The sequence below is a fragment of the Gouania willdenowi genome, chromosome 2, assembly GCF_900634775.1.
Source record: "Gouania willdenowi chromosome 2, fGouWil2.1, whole genome shotgun sequence".
Lineage (NCBI taxonomy): Eukaryota > Metazoa > Chordata > Actinopteri > Blenniiformes > Gobiesocidae > Gouania > Gouania willdenowi.
Genome location: NC_041045.1, coordinates 2,759,730 through 2,782,603, shown reverse-complemented (window position 1 = coordinate 2,782,603; position 22,874 = coordinate 2,759,730). Strand labels below are relative to the sequence as shown.

The 22,874-nt window shown below is 37.5% G+C and overlaps 1 protein-coding gene and 1 long non-coding RNA gene across 4 annotated transcripts in view; one reads left to right on the top strand and one right to left on the bottom strand.

Moving 5' to 3' along the window:
* The window catches only part of prkx (protein kinase X-linked), a 27,292-nt gene extending 4,418 nt beyond the window's left edge, over positions 1-22,874 (bottom strand). For 2 of the 3 annotated variants that reach the window (XM_028463477.1, XM_028463462.1), the window contains exons 1-7: positions 22,261-22,851; positions 15,199-15,367; positions 11,782-12,045; positions 7,708-7,827; positions 3,836-3,931; positions 1,513-1,570; positions 48-125 (exon numbers count right to left, since the gene is read on the bottom strand). In XM_028463477.1, the coding sequence (XP_028319278.1) occupies positions 48-125; positions 1,513-1,570; positions 3,836-3,931; positions 7,708-7,827; positions 11,782-12,045; positions 15,199-15,367; positions 22,261-22,402 (927 nt within the window). In that variant the 5' untranslated portion in view covers positions 22,403-22,851. Of the gene's footprint in view, positions 1-47; positions 126-1,512; positions 1,571-3,835; positions 3,932-7,707; positions 7,828-11,781; positions 12,046-15,198; positions 15,368-22,260 lie in introns of all 3 variants that reach the window. The other variant, XM_028463469.1, reaches the window with a different exon arrangement.
* LOC114473713 (uncharacterized) overlaps positions 22,276-22,874 on the top strand; it is a 39,985-nt gene continuing 39,386 nt past the window's right edge. The window contains exon 1 of the long non-coding RNA XR_003675285.1: positions 22,276-22,437. This is a non-coding gene — a long non-coding RNA (uncharacterized LOC114473713). The remainder of the gene's footprint in view (positions 22,438-22,874) is intronic.

The following is a 22,874-nucleotide window of genomic DNA, read 5'->3' as shown; positions in this document are numbered from 1 at the left end:
GTTGGGATACCGACTACTTGCTACAGTTGTAACGAGACAAGACGTACCTTTAGTTTCCTTAGAGGAACCAATTCCCAGTCCACAGACTTGAACCATCTGTGCTTCTTTACATCATCTGCTCCGTTCTGAAAAAAAGATGAGACTTTTGTATAAAAATAAATAAAAAAATGACAGGAAGAACCAAAAAACTTTTGACGACTTTGCCCCGCTCTCAATCTGCTTTTTGATTCTTGTCTCTACACTCCTGAGGCCCACGGCCAAGCTCTGAACCAGCAGGAGAGTGAGAGATAAGCAGAGCAGTTTTGGGCAGATGCTCTGAGATCCAAGAAAACAAAAGTTAATGCAGAAAAAGGTCAATCCAAAGGCAGTCAAGAATGAGGTCCATGAGGAGGGAAATAGGGGACTCTCCGACGTCTATGTTGGCATTGCTGCCTGCGTCTAAACTAAACGAACAAGTCTGAAAAGTCTTACAACTCTAGGTAACTAAAGAAAATCAACAATTAAATAATAATGTGGTGCAGTAGTAAGAGCTCTAATAGGTGACCAATCAGAGTGCCTACCACCCTGAGGGAGGACAACACCTTCACAGGTCAGAACCAAAGCTGTTGTAGGTTGGTTCATCTCTTACAATTGTTCCACCATTAAAATACACCAAACTCAAATATTTTGACTAAAATGTCAAGAGTTGGACTAGGATCAATCAATAACACAACTGAGTACTTCATACCAAATACTTGTTTCAGCAGAAAAAAGTGGTTTTAGGGACAAGTTAAATTTAAGACTAACATCCAATTAATGCCAACTTCCTAATTAACACATTAAAACAAACATTCTTTACATAAGGTTCAAGTCAATTTTACCCAAATATTTATGTTACTATAAAAAAATATCTTCTCATGTAGCGTGCATCTGCCCCGAGAGTTACACCCACAACCATATTGCTGTGTTGTTGGTTCAGTTATTGCGTGATTTTACTGCGACGCATTTGGTAAGATATGGGTAAAAAAACATTTGGACTTGCAAAGTCGAGAGCCTAGTTAAGGCTGCACTAAACGTTGTAAAATAAATAAAACAAAGAGGGAACACATATATATATATATATATATATATATATATATATATATATATATATATATATATTGATAGCGCTTCGAGACGGCTACATAAATAAAGGTGAATTGAATAGAATTAAACGCCAATCAAGGCTTTAATTTTATGTTTTAATCTAATGCCTTTTATAACTTTTTGAAGATCCTAAAGAAGGCTGCCAGTCTCTTGATCAGATGAAATCCGTTAATCTCTGTTTAATGTTTTCTAAATGTTGCACTTTTAAACATAAACGTGCCTTTGCCAAATTATGAAATCTGCAACAACACTCAACCCGACAGCTGTAACGAATGACACACACACACAGCAACTAAAAAGCGCCTGCTGTACACGTGTTGGCTTTATTTGGGCTAATTGGAAGAATGTGAGGCTGAAGTCAGAGACTGCCATCATCCAAACCCTCACCTTCATGTTGCCTAGCCGTCTGGCTCGGTCGATGACCAGAAACTTCTTGATGAGGTCCCTGGAGGTGGAAACATAAAAAAACAAAAAACAAAAGAAAGAGAGACGAGTCAGTGAATCGACAGCTCTAAGAAAGATCCTTCCAGCGCTGCCAAAATGACAAATGTTGCCTCATCAAAATGTGGCCCCACATCCAGGAAGAGGTTACGAGCGCTGCCAGTGAGTGTAGTCACTGTTTTTGAAATTATGAAAGCGAGTCTTTTCCTCCAACTTTCTGACACCATAAAGCTGTACAGCGCGTGGGACAATATCTCACAGCAAACGAGGTGTGGACGGAGCCATAAATAAACAACAAGTTGGATATTTCTCCATCTGGGTCTGCATTCTTTCAATGCTTGAAATCAGGAACAAGAGCATATGTCAAACTCAAGGCCCGGGGGCCAAATCCGGCCCTTCAGAGCATCCGGTTCGGCCCGCAGGATAAGGTGAAACTGACGGAGACAACATGAATCTTTGTGTAAATTACCAACTAATTCAGTTGCTTAAAGAACTAAAAGTGTTTCCAGAATCCTGCAATTCTTCTCTAATTATTACACAAAATCTCCCCAAATAAATAAATCAAAAGATATTTAAGTATCTGCCACTTATTGCTTAAATATTATTGATGCCCTTCTAGGATATCTCGAGATTCAAGATATATCAAGTTTTTTTTTTTAATTTGGCGATATAAAAAATATATCAATATAATCGAAATTGTAATTTCCTATAAGTATATTTGTATTAAAATACTTGTTTTAGGAGTCGCTGCTTGAAAGCACAGTTAGATGGATCATTGAGTGTGTTCTAACCGCTAAACAAGCCACACTACAGAACTTACTCATACGTGCTGTCTCTTTTAGTTAAAAAAAAAAAGCCAAAAGTGGCACTATTGCGCAACTGCTAATTAATAAATGTGTTTGTCTGTCCTTTTTGTCTGACTTTATTTAAATTAAAATTATCAAGATTTATACCATATATCGTCATTTTCAGAAAAAATATCAAGATCAGAGTTTTCGTCTATGTTGCCCTAAGTCATTGTGTAAATTACAAACTAATTCAGCTGTAAATTGTGGTTGAAAGAACTCTTCATTTTGCCAAAATCCTGTATTATAAAATACTTCCAAACGACTTGACACGAGTCAAATGAATGTTGCGAGGTGGAAGATTTCTGTTGGTACGAGCTGAAAACACTCAAAACTAAAAGGATGTCAGACAGCTTCTGCAACGTGCATGAATGAAATAAAATGAGCTCTAAAAATCATTAATGTCAGCTTTGGTGCATCAATTAATCTTCGTACCAATGTCAACAACTGGTCACCTGACATGCGTGAGAATCCTGTTCTCTCCCAGGAGACCACTTGGATGTGCAGATGCATTTATGGTGCCCCTAATGGTCATAACGTGCTGTAGCAGGAGGTCAATGACCCACTATCTTTACACACTAGCTCACCCAGTGTTTTTCAACCTTAAGGTTGGGCCCAATGTGAGGTCACCTGAAATAAAAAAAAATGAATGGGGTTGCCTGAAATGTCTAGTAATTGATTAAAAAAATAATAACTGATAAAAACTACTTTTTTTAAATATTTTTTTTAATCTTAAACGGTATTCTACACTTTGACTTTGTCAAATATAAATATAGTTAATAATAATAATAATATTATTATTAATAATAAAACGCCACAGAAAATCATTCCTGCCTGTGGCCATCAAACTTTACAATTCATCACTATAACCTGACAGCTTTGTTTGTTGTATATATCTGTATTATATTTGTACATTTGTATTATTTATCTTGTTTTTTTGTACTGTAATGTGTGCACTTATTTAATTAACGGTTTTACTTAATTATTTATGTTTGTTTCTTTCTTTATTTTTTTGTTTAGTGTTTACTCTTTTTTTATTTGTAGTATTTCTTGAGCCTCTGGAACTGGGATAAATAAACTGCTTCTGATTATGAATAAAATGCAGTTAAAAAAAAAAATCTGTGGTGGCACAATCTATCACTAAACCTTGCAACACTATATTTTTAATACAGTAAAACAAACATTATCAAAAAATAATTCTCAAAAAAACATTTTTTTGGGTCACCAGAAATTCTTGATATTAAAACTTTAAAAAGAGCATTCTGCATCGCAAACACCATGTTTTCCATATGAACTGCTGTAAAATTCCACATCTCTGCGTATAAAGATGAGACTTTTGATTCATCCAGGGACATAAAACGACACACACCGACACTAAATTCCTGGCTGAAGTGTTTCAGCGTGGCTCGGTATCTGGAGCTTACTTGACATAAAAATCCAGATGCCGTGGGAATTCCAGCTTCCCGGCCAGGATCTTCTGATAGATGCCAAACGGGTTGTCATCAAAGAAGGGCGGGTACCTGCGGAAAAAAAAAAACCCATCACCTCCAGCCGTGAAACAGTGTGTGCTTTGTTCACAGGTTTGTAGATGACAGAGTGTGTGTGTGTGTGTGAGCGGCGCCACCACCACGCAGGCCCACAAACGTCTAAACGCTTCCCCAGCTTTCCCCTCCAGCTCTGGCCTGGACAAGTCATTACCCGCAAATTACATAATGAGACATGCTTATGCGCACGCCACACCTAATTGCGCCGGTTTGTCACGAGCAGCAAATGCTCTGGGTTATTTTCCATTAGCGATGGTGACTTAGCAGAGAAATCTGGGTTAGTGTGACAAGCAAAATTCACTTCCTGGAATGTAAACTGCAATATTTGTATTGTTTTTTAAATTATTTAAAACATGTGTTTTTAAGCAAAATCAAGCAGAAGTTGCATTAAGCACAATATAGCCTCGCATGCTGGTTTCGGTACAATATTGTGCATTTACGTGCAATTTTTCTCTAGCGAAAATGCCAAATTTCACGTAAAATCTTGCGATGTGACAGACCTAACCTCCAGAAATGAAAACAACAGATTTACACAGACCAAACCCTTAGACATGTTTTGGGACAATCTCACGCATTTTTTCAATATTTTGTGTCATAAAATGGGCGACCTAATGTCTAGCTCCATTATCTGTGTTAAGCATGTTCAGCATGGTTTTAAGAAGTTTAATAGCCAGTAATGACATTTAATCAGGGCAAGCAAATAAGAAGAAATTGAAAATTAAATGGGCAAACTGGGAAATCATTTTTAAATGGAAAATCAGGGGCTGGACTTCAGGGACTTTCCATTAGGGGTGTCCCGATACAACTTTCTCAATTCCATAATTATCCAATAACGACACCAGCATGAACCATACATCCTTTTATTTACGTATTCTATAGTGTGCAATGTAAACTAAGGCTTGATCAAGTGTTACTACTCAGACAGACAGTAGATAATGAGGAAAAACCAATGGGTTACATAAAGTTTAACTTTAAACAGAAGAACATTCTACAAGTTGAATAACATAAATACATAATAATAACAATGACCTGAAAATTCACCTCAATAAAACAAACAGTTGTAGCTTTGTGCAAAAACTACTTTAACTAAACACATCATTACACAACTGAATAGAATAAATACATAAAAATTAGAATAAAAATAAATATAAATAAATAAAAACTAATGATATATTAGTGATTTTAAACGCAGGTCGATATACTTTTTGTTGTTGCCGATATACACGAATAGGGAGGTTGTAGGTTTACCCAGCAGAGCATATGTTTAGTCTACATATAGCAAAAAACGGTTTATACAGCTAAACTATTCAGTGATTCTCCACTAAATGGTTTCATGGTTATTTAACATGTGAGATGATGTAATCCCGTCCCTTAGTAGATACTCTGAGCACAAACTCGAACTGAACTCATTTATTTTTCCCGTGAAAGCGGGAATAGCTTGGACTGGATTCTGCTGCATTTTTCACGCTCTTGACGACAGGCCGCTGTGGCTCAGGATCGTGATTCGATCCAACCGTGTTTTTCCCACTGTTTTCCAAACTTGGAGCTTCAGTTTTTCAGATGTTAGCCTTCTTGGTCAAACTTGCTTACAGTCTATACTCGTCCATTTTTTCTGCTCTTAACAAATCAACTTTAAGGTCGACGGGTTCACTCGCTGCCTCATTCATCCCAGTCGTCGCTAATCGGCGTGTAAAAGGTCACTAATCTAACTACATGGTGCATATACTGGAAGACTGGTTTCCATTAAAGGCGGTAATCTGTCCCTGGAGGCAGTCTTATGGATTGAGGACCCCGCTTCTAAAAAAAAAAATCATCTCAGCTCGTTCATCATCACCTACAGAGAATGAGGATTCACCTCTGCTGGACACGTCTGCGTCTACTCTCTGCCAGGGACTGGGACACTTCAAAGTGCTGAGGAAAGGTCACATTGCTCTCCTAAACCTTCATCTACCAGTGTGTAAAGAAGATGACAAGAGTAGCACATTGGCTCAGGTTTAACCAGAGGTGACATTTCAGTACAATTCGAGGACGAGTTTTCATATCACAAGAGGGAGGAGTGAGAGGAAAAACACAATAAAAAAATAATAATCAATAAATAGGAGAACAATTACACGCTGGAAAAAAATGCTCAAAAAGTAACCTAGAAAATCGGCTTAATTAAGTTACAGGGTTCCTACAGCATTAGTCAAATTAAATTCAAGACTTTTTAATGCCATTTGAATTTAAATCTGAGACCAACTTTACAGTAAACAATTACATAGGGTTAGCGTCATTTTTTTCAAGTCTCTAGTGCAGACGTGCAACTGGCGGCCCCCAAAGTAAACACACAAAAATACATAAAATGACAATAACAAAACAAAACAAAACAAAAAAAAAGACTAAAATAATCAAAATCAATCCAAAAACACAAAATGACTACAAAATAAAAGCTGTTTTTCGGTTGTTTATACATTTTTGAAAAAACTAATGTTACCATTTATTTTTAAATGTGAGACTAACTACAATCAGAAAAATCATACTTATTATGTCTTAAAATTTTAACATTTTAATAACAATTAAGGCCTTATGTTTAGATTCATGAATTGAATGCCTGTTTTATAGAGTATTCATAATGCCATGAATCTGATGATACAATTCACCATTTGCATGTCACAATACGATATATCCCAATACTAAACAATACAATATACATCGCAATAAATCTTGATCTCAATAATTACAAATTTCACAAGTAGAAAATGGTATGGAATACAAGTTATTTCATGTTTTTTTAAACTTGCGACAACAGGGTCGTTTCTGATTCTTTTAAAGAAAAGTAACCACATACTTTTATAAAAGTGCGTTTACGTGCTATGCAGATGTTAGCACAATTACATTTAAAAACATGGTTAAAAAAATAGATTTGAAATTTTTTTTTTGCATCGATACGTTAATCGCACGGTGAAATTTTGCAATTAATCGCCAAATTGATTTTTTTCGCAGCAAACCGCTCAGTCACCTTTAAAACACACATCTACCCCCAACGTTCACTCTGATCTTTATCGCATGGAAAGGTTTCTCAAGCTTTTTTCTGTACACATGCGGTATGTCTTTACACTGACTCAGCAGATCTCATTAGAAGAGCAGCAAAATATATCACAAACGGCACAACTAACACTGCCTAACCGTTATTTTTAAGTATCTTTCAATAGTAACATTTCATAGCCTTTTGGCAAAAAAAAAAGCGAGATTTTTCTATCTCCTTTTTTTTGGGATAAAAACACATGCATATTTGTCAAGGATTGCATGAAGTGTCAACATAAGTCAATGTAGATGTGATTGTTCTTTGTTGATAAATAAATATTTTTCTTCATTCTTGCACAGTGATTATTGTATTGCGTGCCAAGTATCATTTAATGTCAAGTATCTACTTCACAATATTTTATGCAGCCCTCACGATGACTAATTAAGCTTTTTAGTTAGTTAAAAAAATCCCTCAAAGGATGTATTACTACTTGTTAGAATTCATTTGCATTATAATACTTATTAAGACTTTAGAGCAGGGTTGGGGTCAATAACATTTTTCAGTGACAATTGCATTTTCAATTACCCATGTTCAATTACCGGTACATAATTCCTTCTGTAAATATTGCTCTGATCCCCCTTATTGCACTTTATTCATGTCTTTGTGTTTATGTGACCCCGTTTTCACCTTGTTGCTCTGGGGGAGGCGGCTGCCCCCTGGTGCTGAACGGCGGTAGTGATGTACTCACCCAGCAAGCATCTCAAAGGCCAGGATTCCCAACGCCCACCAGTCCACTGCTCGGCCGTGGCCTTTGCTCTGTATGACTTCTGGAGCCAAGTACTCGGGGGTCCCACACAGGGTCCAGGTCCTGACATGCAGGTTTATGCACAAAGAACAATAGTTTTAGTTTAAAAATCAAACAAACAGAAGTGGCTTCTTTTACTGTTCGCTATGTACTTGTGACTTTATTTCATGTGTTGCTAAATTATGTAAAAAACATTCTAGTATTGTTATTGAAATTAGTTTGTTTTGTGTGCTGCTGAAAATCTTAGCCAGGACTCATGGGAAAAGATTCTTAATTTCAACGTGTCCGTTTCAAATCCAAATAGTAAGTCACTCTTATTTGAAGAGATGCACCCACACTCCAATATTAAGCAGTAAATTCATTAAATTGAACATAACCCTGTGGCCCTCCTACAAATACCTTCAGGATTGGACATTTTTTATTTTTCTTATTGACAAATATGTAAAAAAATAAAGAAATTTGACAATTTACAACAAAATATCAAAACTAAGAACTTGCCAAGGGAACGTCAACTTAAAATAACTTATTTATTCATTTCACTCAAGATTAAACAGTTTTATGGTAAACAAAATAAAACTAAAACAGCGAATATCGTTTGGGCATATTTGGGAAAAAAAAAAAAAAAAAATCACATCAAAAGCAAATATTCAAGAGGGAGATATTAGAAAATAAATAATAATAATAATAATAATAATAATAATACTAATAATAATAAACAAGGGGGGATATTTAAATCAATTCTGGCCATATAGTTCAGTGGGGAAGTATTATCAATTTTTTGTGCTGTTACAGAAAATAACTACAAAAATACACCAAAAAATTACAATACACTCATAATGAAAGAAAAGTAAAAAAACACTAATTCACAATGAAAACTCACAAAAACACAAGAAACAGTCAAAATGATAAACACACCCAATGACAAGAACAAAACGGTCTCAAAAACACAAAAAAAACAAAACACAAAATGAGTACAAAAATACAAGAGATATACACAAAATGATAAACACACAAAATGGCTCTAAAAACACAAAAATGACAAAAACTACAGAAAGTGAGTATATTACATTTTTTTGTGCTTTTACATCTTTTAGAGTTTTTAGACTACAAGTTAAATTAGTTTCAAGGATAATATGCTTTTAAATCCTTCCTTTTTACATATAAATCATACAGTTGTGGTCTATATAAAGCAGAACTGCAATGCTTGGGTCTGAATTCCTCATTATTATAGCTCCACCCCTTTTCTGATGTGCTTCTGAGAGCAAGTCGTTTTGGTGTGGTCTCTTTAAATGCAAATGAGACACTTCATACCCCGCCCCCTCTCCAGGTTGCAGAGGTGACACTCGGTTCAACTCCACCCTGTTCGGCCATTTTTGTAGTTTGATAGAAGAGATACGATTATTTAGCGGTGCAGAAAATGTTTATTCAGAGGTTATTTATCAAATGTCAACAATGTTAGACTTGTCCATCCAGCTTTACATGTTCCAGCCAGAGTCTGACCCGGCGGAGCGAGATGAAAATGAAGATGATGAACCTGCAGAACCCTAACAAGTGAGCTAACACAAGTACCGAGCTAACGCTAGCGCCAAGCTAACGTCACAAAATGCATTTTAATAGTCTTTTCGGAGACAAAAAAGGCAAAATGAAATGACAAATAGGCCATATCATCAAGGATCTAAAACGAGCACACAGCGCCAACATATGAAGACGGTGCAACTGCTAATGCTAACAAAACAATGACAGGGACGTTTTATCATCACACTTTTTAGCGTTATTTACAGCTTACCGAAGTGCTCTGTTCGTCGTCTCCAAAGATAGAAGGAATTGAACCCTCAATCAGATGAAGTCTTTCGGCAAATCCTTCTTTAAACTGACGAAACAGTCATCCTTGAAGTGCTTCGCGCGCACAAAAATGACCTTACCCACAGATGTGGGTACATTTCCGTGAAAAATAAAACTCAACCAGGCACTTCGAAAAGGTTCTGATGCTGGGAGACGTTGTAATGAAGCGTGTGGGTTACTACATCCAACAACCCAACATTTTAACTTATCCTCTCGTAACTTCGGCATCCTCGAGCTTGGACTACAAAATAAAAGCGAGAAATAAAAATGGCGGATTGCTCGAAGTGTTGGGCCTGGAGTCGATGTCCTAATTTGGCAGTTCAGCTGCAAATACTGTGACATTATTGTTCAATAAACGTAATAGAGAATAGAAAAATCGAAACAGATTGAAAAATATGACCAAAACAGAATATAAAGATATCAAAGAGACTAATTTGAACTTTTCTGTACTTCTAAACACTCTAAATATACAAAATGCATTTAAGGGCTAAAAAAGTGGATTTAGCATGATATGTCCCCTTTAAGAAAACAATACATTTGGGGGATGCTTTTAAAATTATGTTACAGCAGAGTTACTCATTTCTATTTTGCAAGATAATACCGAGATTCAGGATTGGACACGGTCACATAGTGTTCACTTCCTGAAATTCATTTTATTTTAATAATGTACTCGACAGGTTTGTGTTTCACATTTAACTGCTGTTGCACGTGTAAGACTACGCCCTGGAGTAAAGTGATCGCCACATGCAATCCGACCCTGCTGTGTCATCCTCACTTGTACTCAGAGTAGATATGAAAGCGACCCCCCTGAGAGTCTGAGCCTGTGGGCGGGACCGTGGTTGATTTGCCCGTGTGTGATGGAGCGGCTGATTGACAATGAGCATGTGTAACAAACATGTGGCGCCCTGTCTGAAAGCTACTTGTCCTCTGATGAAGAGCACTTGGCCCGTCGCCAGCCTTCTATCGTCTGTGTCACTTGGGTAGTGACCTTTTTTCGGCCAGTTGCCATGGCGACGGCAATTTGTATGGAAATGCTGGCAGCTTTGGTGGAAAACGAGGTGGCCGCTGATGTCGGAGGGGGAATTAAGTGCAGGCAGTGGGGGGGGGGGGGGATAAGACACGTGTTGTTGCTTATTAAGGTGTCACAGTGAAGACATCCAGCCCTGTGAGATGGTGCCCACCAGGGGGCACTGTGGCAGCACCAGGGGATGCAGCAGATCTCCTGGTAATGAGGTGCTTGGTTTCCCATTGCAGGCAATTGTGCCACCCTCCATTTCTCCAAGTGGGTCAGACTCACTTCCCCATCACACACGTATTTACACCCCATCTGTTGGAGCTGTGGGACCATGTAATCTCACTCTATTATGTTTACAGGTCAACGGGGGTCAGCGCTTGGCGGGGGACAATCATTATTCCTTTAGTTGTGGACTGGACATCCCCCATTGGATGCCGGAGTTGGTTGGTTTAGAAGTATTATGGGAGATTATACACCAGTATTTTTTTAAATTGGCTGCAAATGTTTCTTTGTTGAAACCTCCAACACAAACGCAAACATTTTGCTGATCTGATCAGTTCCGATTTGTTTTTGAATAAATTGGCAGAGAAAACAGTGTCTTATGTAAAGATATTACTGTTATCTATTGCTTTGTTATGACTCGAATAACACACAAAAACAAAATGATAAAAAAAAACCCAAACAAAACTGCTCTAAAAACACAAGAAAATGACAAAAAAAAAGTACAAAATGTGCAAAAACAAATAGACAGAATGACTTCAGAAATAAAGAAAAAAGCAAGAAAAATACCAGCACATACAATTACTTGAAAAACATACAAAATTACTACAAAAACACAAGAAATATACACAAAATGATAAAGAAATATACACAAAATGATAAAGAAATATACAAAATGGCTCTAAAAACACAAAAAATGACAGGTTGGTTATCATTTTAAATGTTGACATGAACATTGATAATGTGGCCCATAACTTTTTGTGGCCCCTGTGATTAAAGTTGTAGACCTCTACCCTAACCACAGGCTCGTTTCTCTGTTCCTCAAACACGTTTTGTATCTTTAAGAATCAGGTTTAACCAGCGATCGACTAATAATCATCTAACTCCTAACCTTTATTTCCTTTGGTTTTAATTAAACCACATTTTCTCCGTCCACTCACTTGTCTGAGAGCTTCTTGGCGAAGCCAAAGTCGGTGAGCCGGATGTGTCCCTCGCTGTCCAGCAGAATGTTTTCAGGCTTGAGGTCTCTGTAAACAATCTCTTTAGAGTGCAGGTACTCGATGGCGCAGACAATCTCCGAGGTGTAGAAGAGGCCCGTGGCGTTGCTGAAACGCCCACGGCTCCGCAGGAAGCTGAACAGCTCGCCGCCCGGCACGTAGTCCATGAGCATGTAGAGAAAGCGCTCGTCGTGGTGGGTCCAGAACCTGCCGAGGCAACAACAACACAGGTCCGACATGAGGCGGTTTTATTGATGATGGCAGAGAGCTGACGAGAACCCTCCTTTTATCCTTGGGGTCAGTTTAACCCCATTCGATATTAATCATTCAAAAAATAATAGTTGACTTTTTTATGCTATATATTTCATAACTTTTCCTCATTTGATGGGTACAATTGATTAATCATAAAATTACCAAGATGATATTTTTTCAATGTGCTGAACATATATTGCACGTATAGGTGTTCTTCTGGGCTCAATTTCACGCCAAGCCTTTATGCCGTGTAAAACTGCGTGACCTAACATCTTGTGTGTATTGCAATTTGCGCTCTCTCAATCTTGAAAATGTCCTTGAGGAAAAGGTTTACAGTTAGTGAGGTTTTGGAACAGCTCTTTCACAGTAAAAGTGATGTAGAGGAGAAAGTGTCTGATACAGAGGACATTATAGTGAATGACTCCAAATAAGCTACAAAAAAAAAGATAAAAATAAGTAAACACATATGTTTATGAGAGGAAATGGGGCGGGGGGGTCGCCAACATCAATCAATATGGTTCATTGTGTGCGAGTCATTAATGTGCACCCTAAATTAGAAAAGATTTGGATGAAAGATTTTTAAGATACACCAACTCTAAAACTGACAGTTAATGTTTTGAATGAAAACTATTTAAAATGAATTAATTTTGATTTAAAAGTTTGGCCTGATGGTGGCGCTAGAGATTTTACCCGAAGGTAAAATGTGTTAGTAATATTTGAGGATAGTAGGAGGGTTAAGCAAAGTGCGTTAAAATCGGATCAGATAACCCGCTCTGTGGGCTGAGCCTCTTTCATCTCGTGTGGAGGCTCGCTGTGAGCCGCTGGGCTTTTCACAGGAAACACCAGAGAGAGTCGTCAGTGAGGACGATGCTTTTTAGAAAGGCTGGCTGCTGGCCAAGCATACAATCACACACTTTTTAACTCACTTCACTTTTACATCCACTTTCTCTTCATCTCCAAAAAACACTTCAAACGGTATAGGACACGTAGCTGTTAACACCATCTCCAGTGATGCATTTAACAAACAATAGGGGGCGCTCATACTCTCAATTTAAATACTTGAAATTTCCAACATCAAAGTAAAGTAAGACTTTCAAAATACTGGAATCTGAAATTCGACAGATTTCAGATTGAACACATACAGTTAACTAAATTGAATGAAACTATTTTTGTGGTAACAGCATCGTTACATGTTTACCAGCTTTTTACAAGTAATCCCCGTGTGTTTCTCACTTGGGTCTTGTTTTATTTCCATTTTAGTTTGTTGTTAAAATGTGCAAAAGTAAATATTTACCATAAATATTATATTGAGAAAATTTGCTCCACCCATTTAGAAGTGCGATAACATATTAATAGCAGTTTCAAATATATTTCTTATGTGATTTATGCTGCTCATTGAGGATTTTGTTTGGAGGTCTTTATGTATTTTAACTGAATAAGATAGATTGTGTTAGATCAGAGTGAATAAGCTAAAATAGCTAATATTTTTCTTTTCTAATATGGTTCCAGTTGGATTTGGTGACTTGACATAAATGAAAGATAATGTTTGGTTAATTAATGAATACTGACACATATACCTTGTTTAAAATTATTAGTAGTAAGTAGCCACAAAATGAGTGGGAAAAAAATGATGCATCAAAAATTGTGATAGTTGTTGAATAATCAAATCATAGCACCCTGAATCGTAATCCAATCGTGAAGTTCTTTAGATGGACCACCCCTACATCATAGGTGATATCGTCATTTTCTTTATTGCCCAAAGCCAAAATGTCATAAAGCTTAGTCCAACTTCAGAGTAAATATTACAGTGCTGAGTCAGGCTTCCAGCCTTACTGCTGGTTGGTGGTATGGAGGGGAGCTGGACTGGGTCAGCTGAACAAAGATGATGGTGTACAACTCCTCCTACTCCCTATTGAGCACATTGTCACTCATTCATAACGTAGCTGCGGTTGCATGAAAGCAGATTGCGTGTTATTGCCTGAGGCTCACACTTGCCTTCTCCTGATGGGTGGCCTCGCTTAATGTAGGAACAATGAACGGTGAACAATAAACTAGATTTGAAAACAGGAACAATAACACTCAGTTCCTGTTTTCTTTTGTTTCCTAAAAGTTCTGCATTCACACGACAACATTGTCAAAACAATCTTTGTTTACATGAGAACACGAGAAGCATAAAAAATGATGTAGTGTACATGCCAGTCCATTAGATGGTGGTATTATATTGTAGGGCCCTATAAAGTCCACGTTAACGGAATCGCAGACTCGACCAATAGAAACGGTTTAAACGAGGAATGGGACAGAATCGGCATGAAACGCTGTCACCGTGAGGCAAGGAAAGTTTTTTTTTTTATGGGGAAATGTTTCCAAGGACCGCTCATTTGGGGGCACCGCCCACCCCCATCCCATCCTGACTGCATTAAACACCGCCTAAACCACCCCAAACAACGTGTAAACTGCCAAAAAACTACACAAATCATCACTGACTCCTAAAATCAGAGCCGATCAGTTCAGTTTTCAAGCACCAAAACACTGTTGCTGTGTGAATGGACCGCCAAAACAAAATGTTCTCGTGTAAACAGGGCCTCAGTCCTCCTCTACAACTCCATACATGAGCAAACAAGAACAAAACACTTCATGGTGTGTAGTCCTTGTTGGCACAATGTGCAATAGTGTCATAAACTGGTTATTTAAGGTAGTTTATGCGTGAAAAAGAGGTGTTCCTGACTTCCCAAAATCTTACAATGTTTGAAGCAAAGCAGAGGTGAATTGCAGCAGAAAATCTATAATCTTGGCATATCCTGAAATCAAGATGGGAAATTACAGCTACCATAACCGTTTCACCCCAAGCAATATGAGGCCATTCTCAGTAACTGCTTCCAATTAGGCAAAATAGATGCTGAGTGAACAGAGGTGCAGCCTTTTCACATTAAAGTGACTCTTTTTGGTCGTATCCCGCCTTCAATCCCAGGATTAGTTGTTTATTCTGGGTTTCCTTTTTCAGCTCTAGCTGTTGGATCACTTTATTAGAGATATACACATAACCGGATGTTTGTAATGGTACTGATCTCTGACCCACTCCATTAGTGCGTGCGTGCGTGCGTGACTCACAGCCGTATGAGGAATGGATGGTTGACCTCGCTCAGCACCTCCTTCTCGTTGTGGACGTGCTGCTCCTGCTTCAGTCGGATCACGTCGGGGATCCTCATCTGCTTCAGGGCGAAGAAGGCGCGGCTCCGCTTGTCCTTGACCAGGAAGACGCGGCCGAACGTCCCCGTGCCTGCAACAGCAACAGAGGCCACTGTCAGACATGATGGCAGATGTTCATGTGGGAGGTCAACAGCTGACGCCTGTCACGTGGAGATAGGACTGGGCGATCGGGACCATAACTCATATCTCTATATATTTCTCAAAATGTCAATATACAATATAAATCTTGATATTTTTAACTCAATAAAGTCTGACCAAAATCACGATCCCGATTAAAAATTGATTAATTGTGCAGCCCTAGTCTGGAATAGAATGCACTCAGCAATCCATCTAAATGTGCTTGTCATACTTTTCTGAAAAGTAACAAAACTCCTAAAATGTTATTTTAATACAAAATAAGGTATAAAATATTTATATATATCAGAAATGTGGAAAAATTACAAAGAAAAACACTGTTTAACTGTATTATGAATAATATTAAATACTTGTATGATGTGATTTGTACTGTGTAATTGTAATTAAAAAAAAGTAAAAAATTTAAATATTGATATATCTCGATATATATGCGATATTTTCATTTTCTCTATCACCAAAATAGAAAACTCAATATATCTTAATCAGGATATATTGCTTAGCGCTAGTCGGAGATAAGGGAGAAGTTCTGTTTCTGGTTCACACTTCTACCTCAAATTCCCCCGTTTGGATTGTTTACACGTTTTAATCATCAGCGCAAACGTCAAACTATGTGACGGATGAATAAAATTTAAATAATTCAACAAGGAATTTCATGAATACCAAAGAAGGAGTTCTTAGACAAATGATATTCCGGCTGGTGTTTGCTATTTGGCACTGCTGATGGATTGCTTAGACTCGTGGATAGATCAACAACAACAACAAAAAGCTGCAACTATCGTGTGGACATCAGCGTTGGCTTATTTAACAAGCTGTTAAGGTTTACAGTGCATTAGGATGAGAGTGAAATCTGCATCTAAACTCTACAATTCAAGCACTTCATTCATTGGACTTATTGAGGTTATCTGTCAGGGTCTTTAAAATTATCTTATACAATTGTAGAATATTCTAATGCTTATGGTTAAAATATATACAACCAATTGGTTGTATATATATATATATATATATATATATATATATATATATATATATATATATATATAAATAACGTGCTGCTTCACCACAAAATTAGATTAGATTTAAAAAAATAAAAAAATCTGATTAAATGTACTTAAAATCTTATGCACTTTTATTTAATCTAAGTTTTTAGCTGATGTGACACTCAAATTTCCTTCTTTCAGATCAAAAAATGCAGCGAAATCACAGAATTTACTTCCTGAAACACAAATAGCTACATGACAAGGAATATACTTTCACTTAACAAGTTTTGGTAGGAGAATATCACACGTTTTTAACAAATTTTACAAATTAAAGGGTGGTTAAAAGTGTAGCAAGTATTTAAAAGAAATTTAAAAAAAATTGTTCCGCTGCAAAATCTCACAAAACTGCTTTGTTGAGATCAATCTAGCTAAATTTGGCAAAATTTGAACGTACAATTCCGTACTACACTTCTGAAGCAAAGAAACATTCTAATATTTAAGCAATTTAACTATTAAGTCTTTTTGACATGACTTGGGCACATTTAGTTTGTCAGTATTTAGTGTACATTAAATTAGGGAAAGCCAATAACATGGGAATAAAATAGAAATTGGTACTTAAAACAGAAGATTGGAAAAATCGGAGGCCCTACATAGAACATGGAATATAGAATAGAATAAATGTTATCACATATGTACATCCCAGTATGATTTAGCACAGAGGTAGTAAGTTACGTTACAGGGAAACCATTACTAATGAAAAAAACCATACAGATGAAAACTGATTGAATTTACAAAACTTACTTCTTGACAATATTGTTCTTGTCCTTAACGTTATTTTTAAAAGATTTTCTTAAATTTAGTTTCGACAAAATCACAGACTGTTCCATCAAAAGCATGTTTTGGGACATTATCACGCATTTCCATCATTTTTTTTTGGCGTAAAATGGGTAGCTTAATGCTAGCAGTAGCCCTACAGGTCGAATGTCAAATCTTGTGCAAAATCTTACGTGATTTCAGCAAGATTTTGGCATACTTCTGCAGCAAAGAAATATTAAATGAATAACAACAGTTCACTAAATTAAGATAAGATAATCCTTTATTGATCTCACAATGGAGAAATTCACTTGTTACATTTAATAAGCATGTTTGGCATGATATTTGGGAAGTTTAATCGCCAGTAATGACATTTATTACAGGCAGCTGATGAAATGGAAATGAAAAAGAAATACAGTAGCTAAACTGTGAAACAAAATGGGGGAAATTTTGAAACAAAAAAATCAGAGGTTCTTTACAAGTGAAAAACTAGCCTTCAGATATGTGGACTTTCCAGAAAAAATCTGAGCCAAGAGCAGTTACCGTAGGATTCACCCGTGAGAACGTGCTCTTAATCTCTTCTTTCTTATGGAACAAAATAAAAATTCAAGAAGTTTCCTGCTTTAGCATCACTGTAGTCAACCTGAAAAACGTTAACGTGCCTGGGCTAGTCTGCACGATTAGAGGTAAGCGGGTTTAAATCGGGTCAAGTTTTACGCCCATATTTTGCGAACAGCCTGTATGAAAACATGTACAAAGGGCCTGTGTGTACTGGGAAGTCACCTGTAGACACTCACGATGCATAATAAAATGTGCCAACAGGCCGTGTGACACACAATCTTAATGGACTGGTTGTAAAATAGGTTACGTGTGTATTATCTGTACAATTACTTTATAGCTGCTTTCCTTTTCTTTGTTGTATGTATAGACATGGAGGAAATATAAGCCAAATGTGGCCTGTTGGCAGAATGAGTGAGTATTCCTGAAATAAAACCCAATACTGAGGGATGAGGCCAAACTTATGAAACAGAAATCAGGTCTGTGGGTGGCAATAACTGGATGTCTCGCTGTAGGATCAGGTAGTTATTGTCCTACAGATGAAAAGCAGAGTCTGGCATGTGGCGTTTGTGCTGCTGATGAGCTGCCAGACGCATCATGAACAGACCATGACAGTGTGCGTTAGAGAACTGCTGCAAACTGTTATGACAACGCCGGCCGTGGCGTTTCTGTGTCTTAACCACAGTGAAACCTTTGTTAAAAGTCGGTCGCAGTTGCAATGGGGATGCAGAATAAGCACAAACCTGTTAAGTAAATATAGATGCCCGACACCTCGTATCAACGTCGATGGAAAAAACACCCGTTTCTGGATTTCAAGCGTTGCATTATGTTCTTTATGAGGACTTTTACATCCACATGACACGGTGAGTTACTGCTCCACTTTTGGTAGAGATTACAACTTCCTTTGTGTCAGCTTTAAGGATGATTTGATTATTCGGGACAGGCCAATTACCATGAAAGCAGATCAATCAGAAACCAATGAACCAATAAGCTATTAAAAAAAAATTAGGAATGTCCCGATACAACTTTTTCCACTTCCGATACGATACCGATATTTCAGCCTTGAGTATTAGCCAATACCGATATTGATCTGATATGATATCAGCACGAATCACACATACTTTAATTACTTATTTTGTAGAGTGGAATGTTAGAAAAGGCTTGATTAAGAGATGTTACTCAAACAGAAAACAATAGTCAGCAACAGTAGGTATGAGAAAAACTGAACCATTTATTATTAACCAATTGGTTACATACATTGTAACCTTCAACATAATATCTACAATTGAATAAATATAATAAAATATAATATCTATCAGAGATTTTAGATGCAGTCTGATAAAATCCGATATTCATTTTCTGGCTGATATCGGACCGATATCCAATATCAATATCGGATCGGGACACCCCTATGAAAAATGTAACTACAATACAATTATCTGTGTTAATGGAAAATAGACTTTCTTAAACAGTAATAGTTTTACCATATTTTCCCAATCAACTAGTGGTTAAATGTGTAGCAAGAAGACATTTTATCGCAGTATCATGTTACATAATCTCATGCAACGCTACTTCACGCTGATTTGAGAGTCCCGTTTCGAATTACAGTATTTTTCTTAATTATTATGTATTAAGCATTTTTTGGCATCATTTGTCAGTAATTACATCAAATCAATACACATTTGTAAATAAACTGAGGCATAATATTGTTGTAAATGCACTTAACATTTGAGGTTTTTTCATAAAATAATGTTGAGTTCAATAATATCACTTGACATTAATTCTATTTATTCATAAATCATTTTTTAGTGGTCTGGCCCACTTTAGATCAAATTGTACCATATGTGGCCCCTGAGGAAAATTAAGTCTGACACCACCGCCTCAAAGGAACCTTCCTTCAAGTTAAATTAATTTCAAAAGTTTTGTTTTCTATATTTAATTTGATCTGCGACTTTAGTAGCTGGGTGATTTGTACTTATCTATAATAAATGATGACATTTTTATTATTTTAAAAATGTATTCGCTGAATGAGAAACTGTCAAAAGAGTGCACAAATCAGAAGTTCAAAACACTTTCTATTATCTTTAAATATTGACCTCTGGAAAACAATGTTGTCTTGATGTCAATGTTTGATGAGAAATAGTTCCGTTAGAATTTACAAAGCCTAACTTCACTTCGATCAGTACATGTGGACTGGGAAAAGCCAACAAAGCAAGAGGTGGAATTCATTGTAGCAGGATTACAGCTACTGTATATGGTAAAAGTTAATTTTGCATTCAGTTGGTTTGTGACACCACAAGTGAAAAATATGACAATAAATATGAGTGAAATCCAAGGAAGTGACTCGTGCCTCTTTGAGTGTTTGTTCAGTGATTGAATCCCTCTGCACACACTCTCGATGACTGATTTATGTTTCTAATTTACAAGAACATTAGTAGTCCCTCATGGTGCTTGCCAGGAAAAATCTGGACCCTTTGTTGAATGTGGTTGGCAGCCCCTGTCACGGATTAGTGGTTCTTAACCACTATGTCTGTGGAACCCAAAAACAATGACAAAAAAACAAGACTGAGACCCAGGAAAAACATTTCCACTCAAGTTCAGATTGTGAAACATGGCGCAGTTTGAACCTGATTCTTAATTATTTTAAACCCTCTTCTTGTTGTGGTTTCAACGACATATTCAGGTCGCTTCTCCGTGACGCGCGCCATGTTTGTTTTGACACTGGTTGGTGCAGGAGATATGACGTTCTTTCTGTACGGCTCTGATTGGCTCAGTCTTTTTCAAACCAAAGAAGTGAGCAGAAACAGTGGCATTACCATACCCACTTTCCTGTAAATAGTAAGGAAGTGGGAGTGGCTTATCGCCAAGCTAGTGTTGACTAGGGCTGCACGTTTATGGCCAAAATGATAATCACGATTATTAACCACAATTATTCATCATGTTAGGGAAAACGTCTGTATTTTTATTTAACTACTTATTAACAAACAAAATGTGAACAGTTTAGATGGGCCAACTATATAAATACACTGTTACAGACTCTAAAAATAATTACAGCGTATAACAAAAAAGTTGAGAATATCAGACTTAAATCTACAGGTTTTGGTCAAGAAACAACATGTCAACATTTACAGACTTGAGTGTCCGATTAATGAATTAATACAAACTAATTAGATATGTTTTTCTTAATAAAAACCAGTAAAAAAGGTTGGTCGCTCCACATGACTCGCTCTCATCTATCTAGTTTACAGAGTGTGAAGAGTTACTTGCTCGTTATTAAGGTACCTTAACGAAGCCTTAATCATGTGTTCGCCCCCTGGTGGTTGGCTGACTACTGGGGATGAGAAGCACAGCCTGCATTTTTAATGTAAAAATCACCAACGATCAGGTAAATTTAATCATGGAGGCCAAAATCGTAATCACAATTAAAATTGGATTAATCGTGCAGCCCTAGTGTTGACTGCCAGAGTGACAGAGAGGCTGCTCCACTTCAGAGAATAAAGTCCTGCTATAGTGACGTTCTACTGATGGTTCTGCCTGTGACTGATGCTCTCTCGGTTGCGCAGGCTATCTGCACGTGTGACGACGGCACATAAATCTTAATCGCACGAGGGGCCTGCCGCGTAATTTCAAAAACAATTAAACAACAACAGTGAGCAGATAAGGAGCTTTGGCTGCTTTTGTTTTTCCAGGAAAATCCCTCTCATCGCTGAGAATGCCTTGACAAATTAGATTTTTATGCAGGGCCCCATCGGCCTTGCCAACACTAGTCGACTACTACACACGTCTCTCTCTCTCTCCTTAATCTGTGTTATCGAGCGCGCTCCTCCATTAGGTCGCTGCATGAGATCATAAATCAGAATGTGTTGGCGTTGCCTGCAGAATCTTATTATGACTATTATTGAAGGAAAGGAGGAGCGGTGCATCGTCATCACTCTGGTCCTACACGATCACCTGACCAGGAGCTTTTGAGTGTGGCTAGACTTCTGCAAATAGTGTATCACATTAATCTGAGATAAAAGAACAATCTGTAGTTAGAAAAATTAACTAATTTCACAGACAAACATTAAAAATACATAAAGGTTGACACTTTTGAGAGGGCAAAAAAAAAAACATTTGAATGTCTTCATCGCAGAAAACTGGAAAAATAAGAATTACAGAATGCGCTTCTTCTAATGTAAATGGCAAAACTGTTATTATTAAAATTATTATTATTTATTTATTATTTCAGCAAAAGCAGCATTTGCAATATGCATAAATATTGGAGTATAAATGTTCTCCCCGGTTTTGGGAAAATATCACTTTTCACAAAATCTAGCAACAAAATCAAAGAGACATTTAGTAGCCATTAATGGTATGAATTTGGCTACATCTTGGGACCAGATACCACAGCACCGCTTCAGAGGTCTGGGGCAGTCCATATATGGAACGGCTGTGACTGTATAAAACCAGTAGGTAAACGTCACAGTTGTTTTGAACTCACCCACTGTAGCCACCGTCTCCAGTTCATCCAGACTGTAGATCGTACTGGTGGTGGCCGGTTCCCCAGCCGAGCAGCTGCTCTTCCCGTCCTTCACGCTGTCACCACCAGCCACAGAGACCTTGGTGGTCTTGGAGGACGCCATGTCGTCAGTCTGAGGGGTGCTGCTCCACTATTAAGGTGGGGGGACGCACGCAAAGTTCACGACACACATGTCCGATGTCGGCACGAATTTTTGTTTCAGCCTTTACACTGGCTTTTTTACTTTTATATTAAGCACACAGACAAACACTGTCCACATGTAGCGCTGGGATATTCAGTTTAAAGAAGCTTATTGAAGACAAAGAAGAAGCCGGGACAGGTGCACTCCCTCACTGGCATGTAGCATTAGCAGCTAGCATCCCATAGTCAGCTGATAATACTCACACCGCAGCGCCTCAGGCATAAATAGGCAATTAAACGCAGTAAAAGTGTGAATCATGACCTAAATTTCTAAATAACACGTCCTGTCCGACTGGAGTATATCCTGTAATTTAGTAAGTTACAGTCGAAGACCTCACCCATCTGTTCTTCCTGTTCTACAGCCACCAGGAAGCGGTGGCGAGTGGTGTGCACGA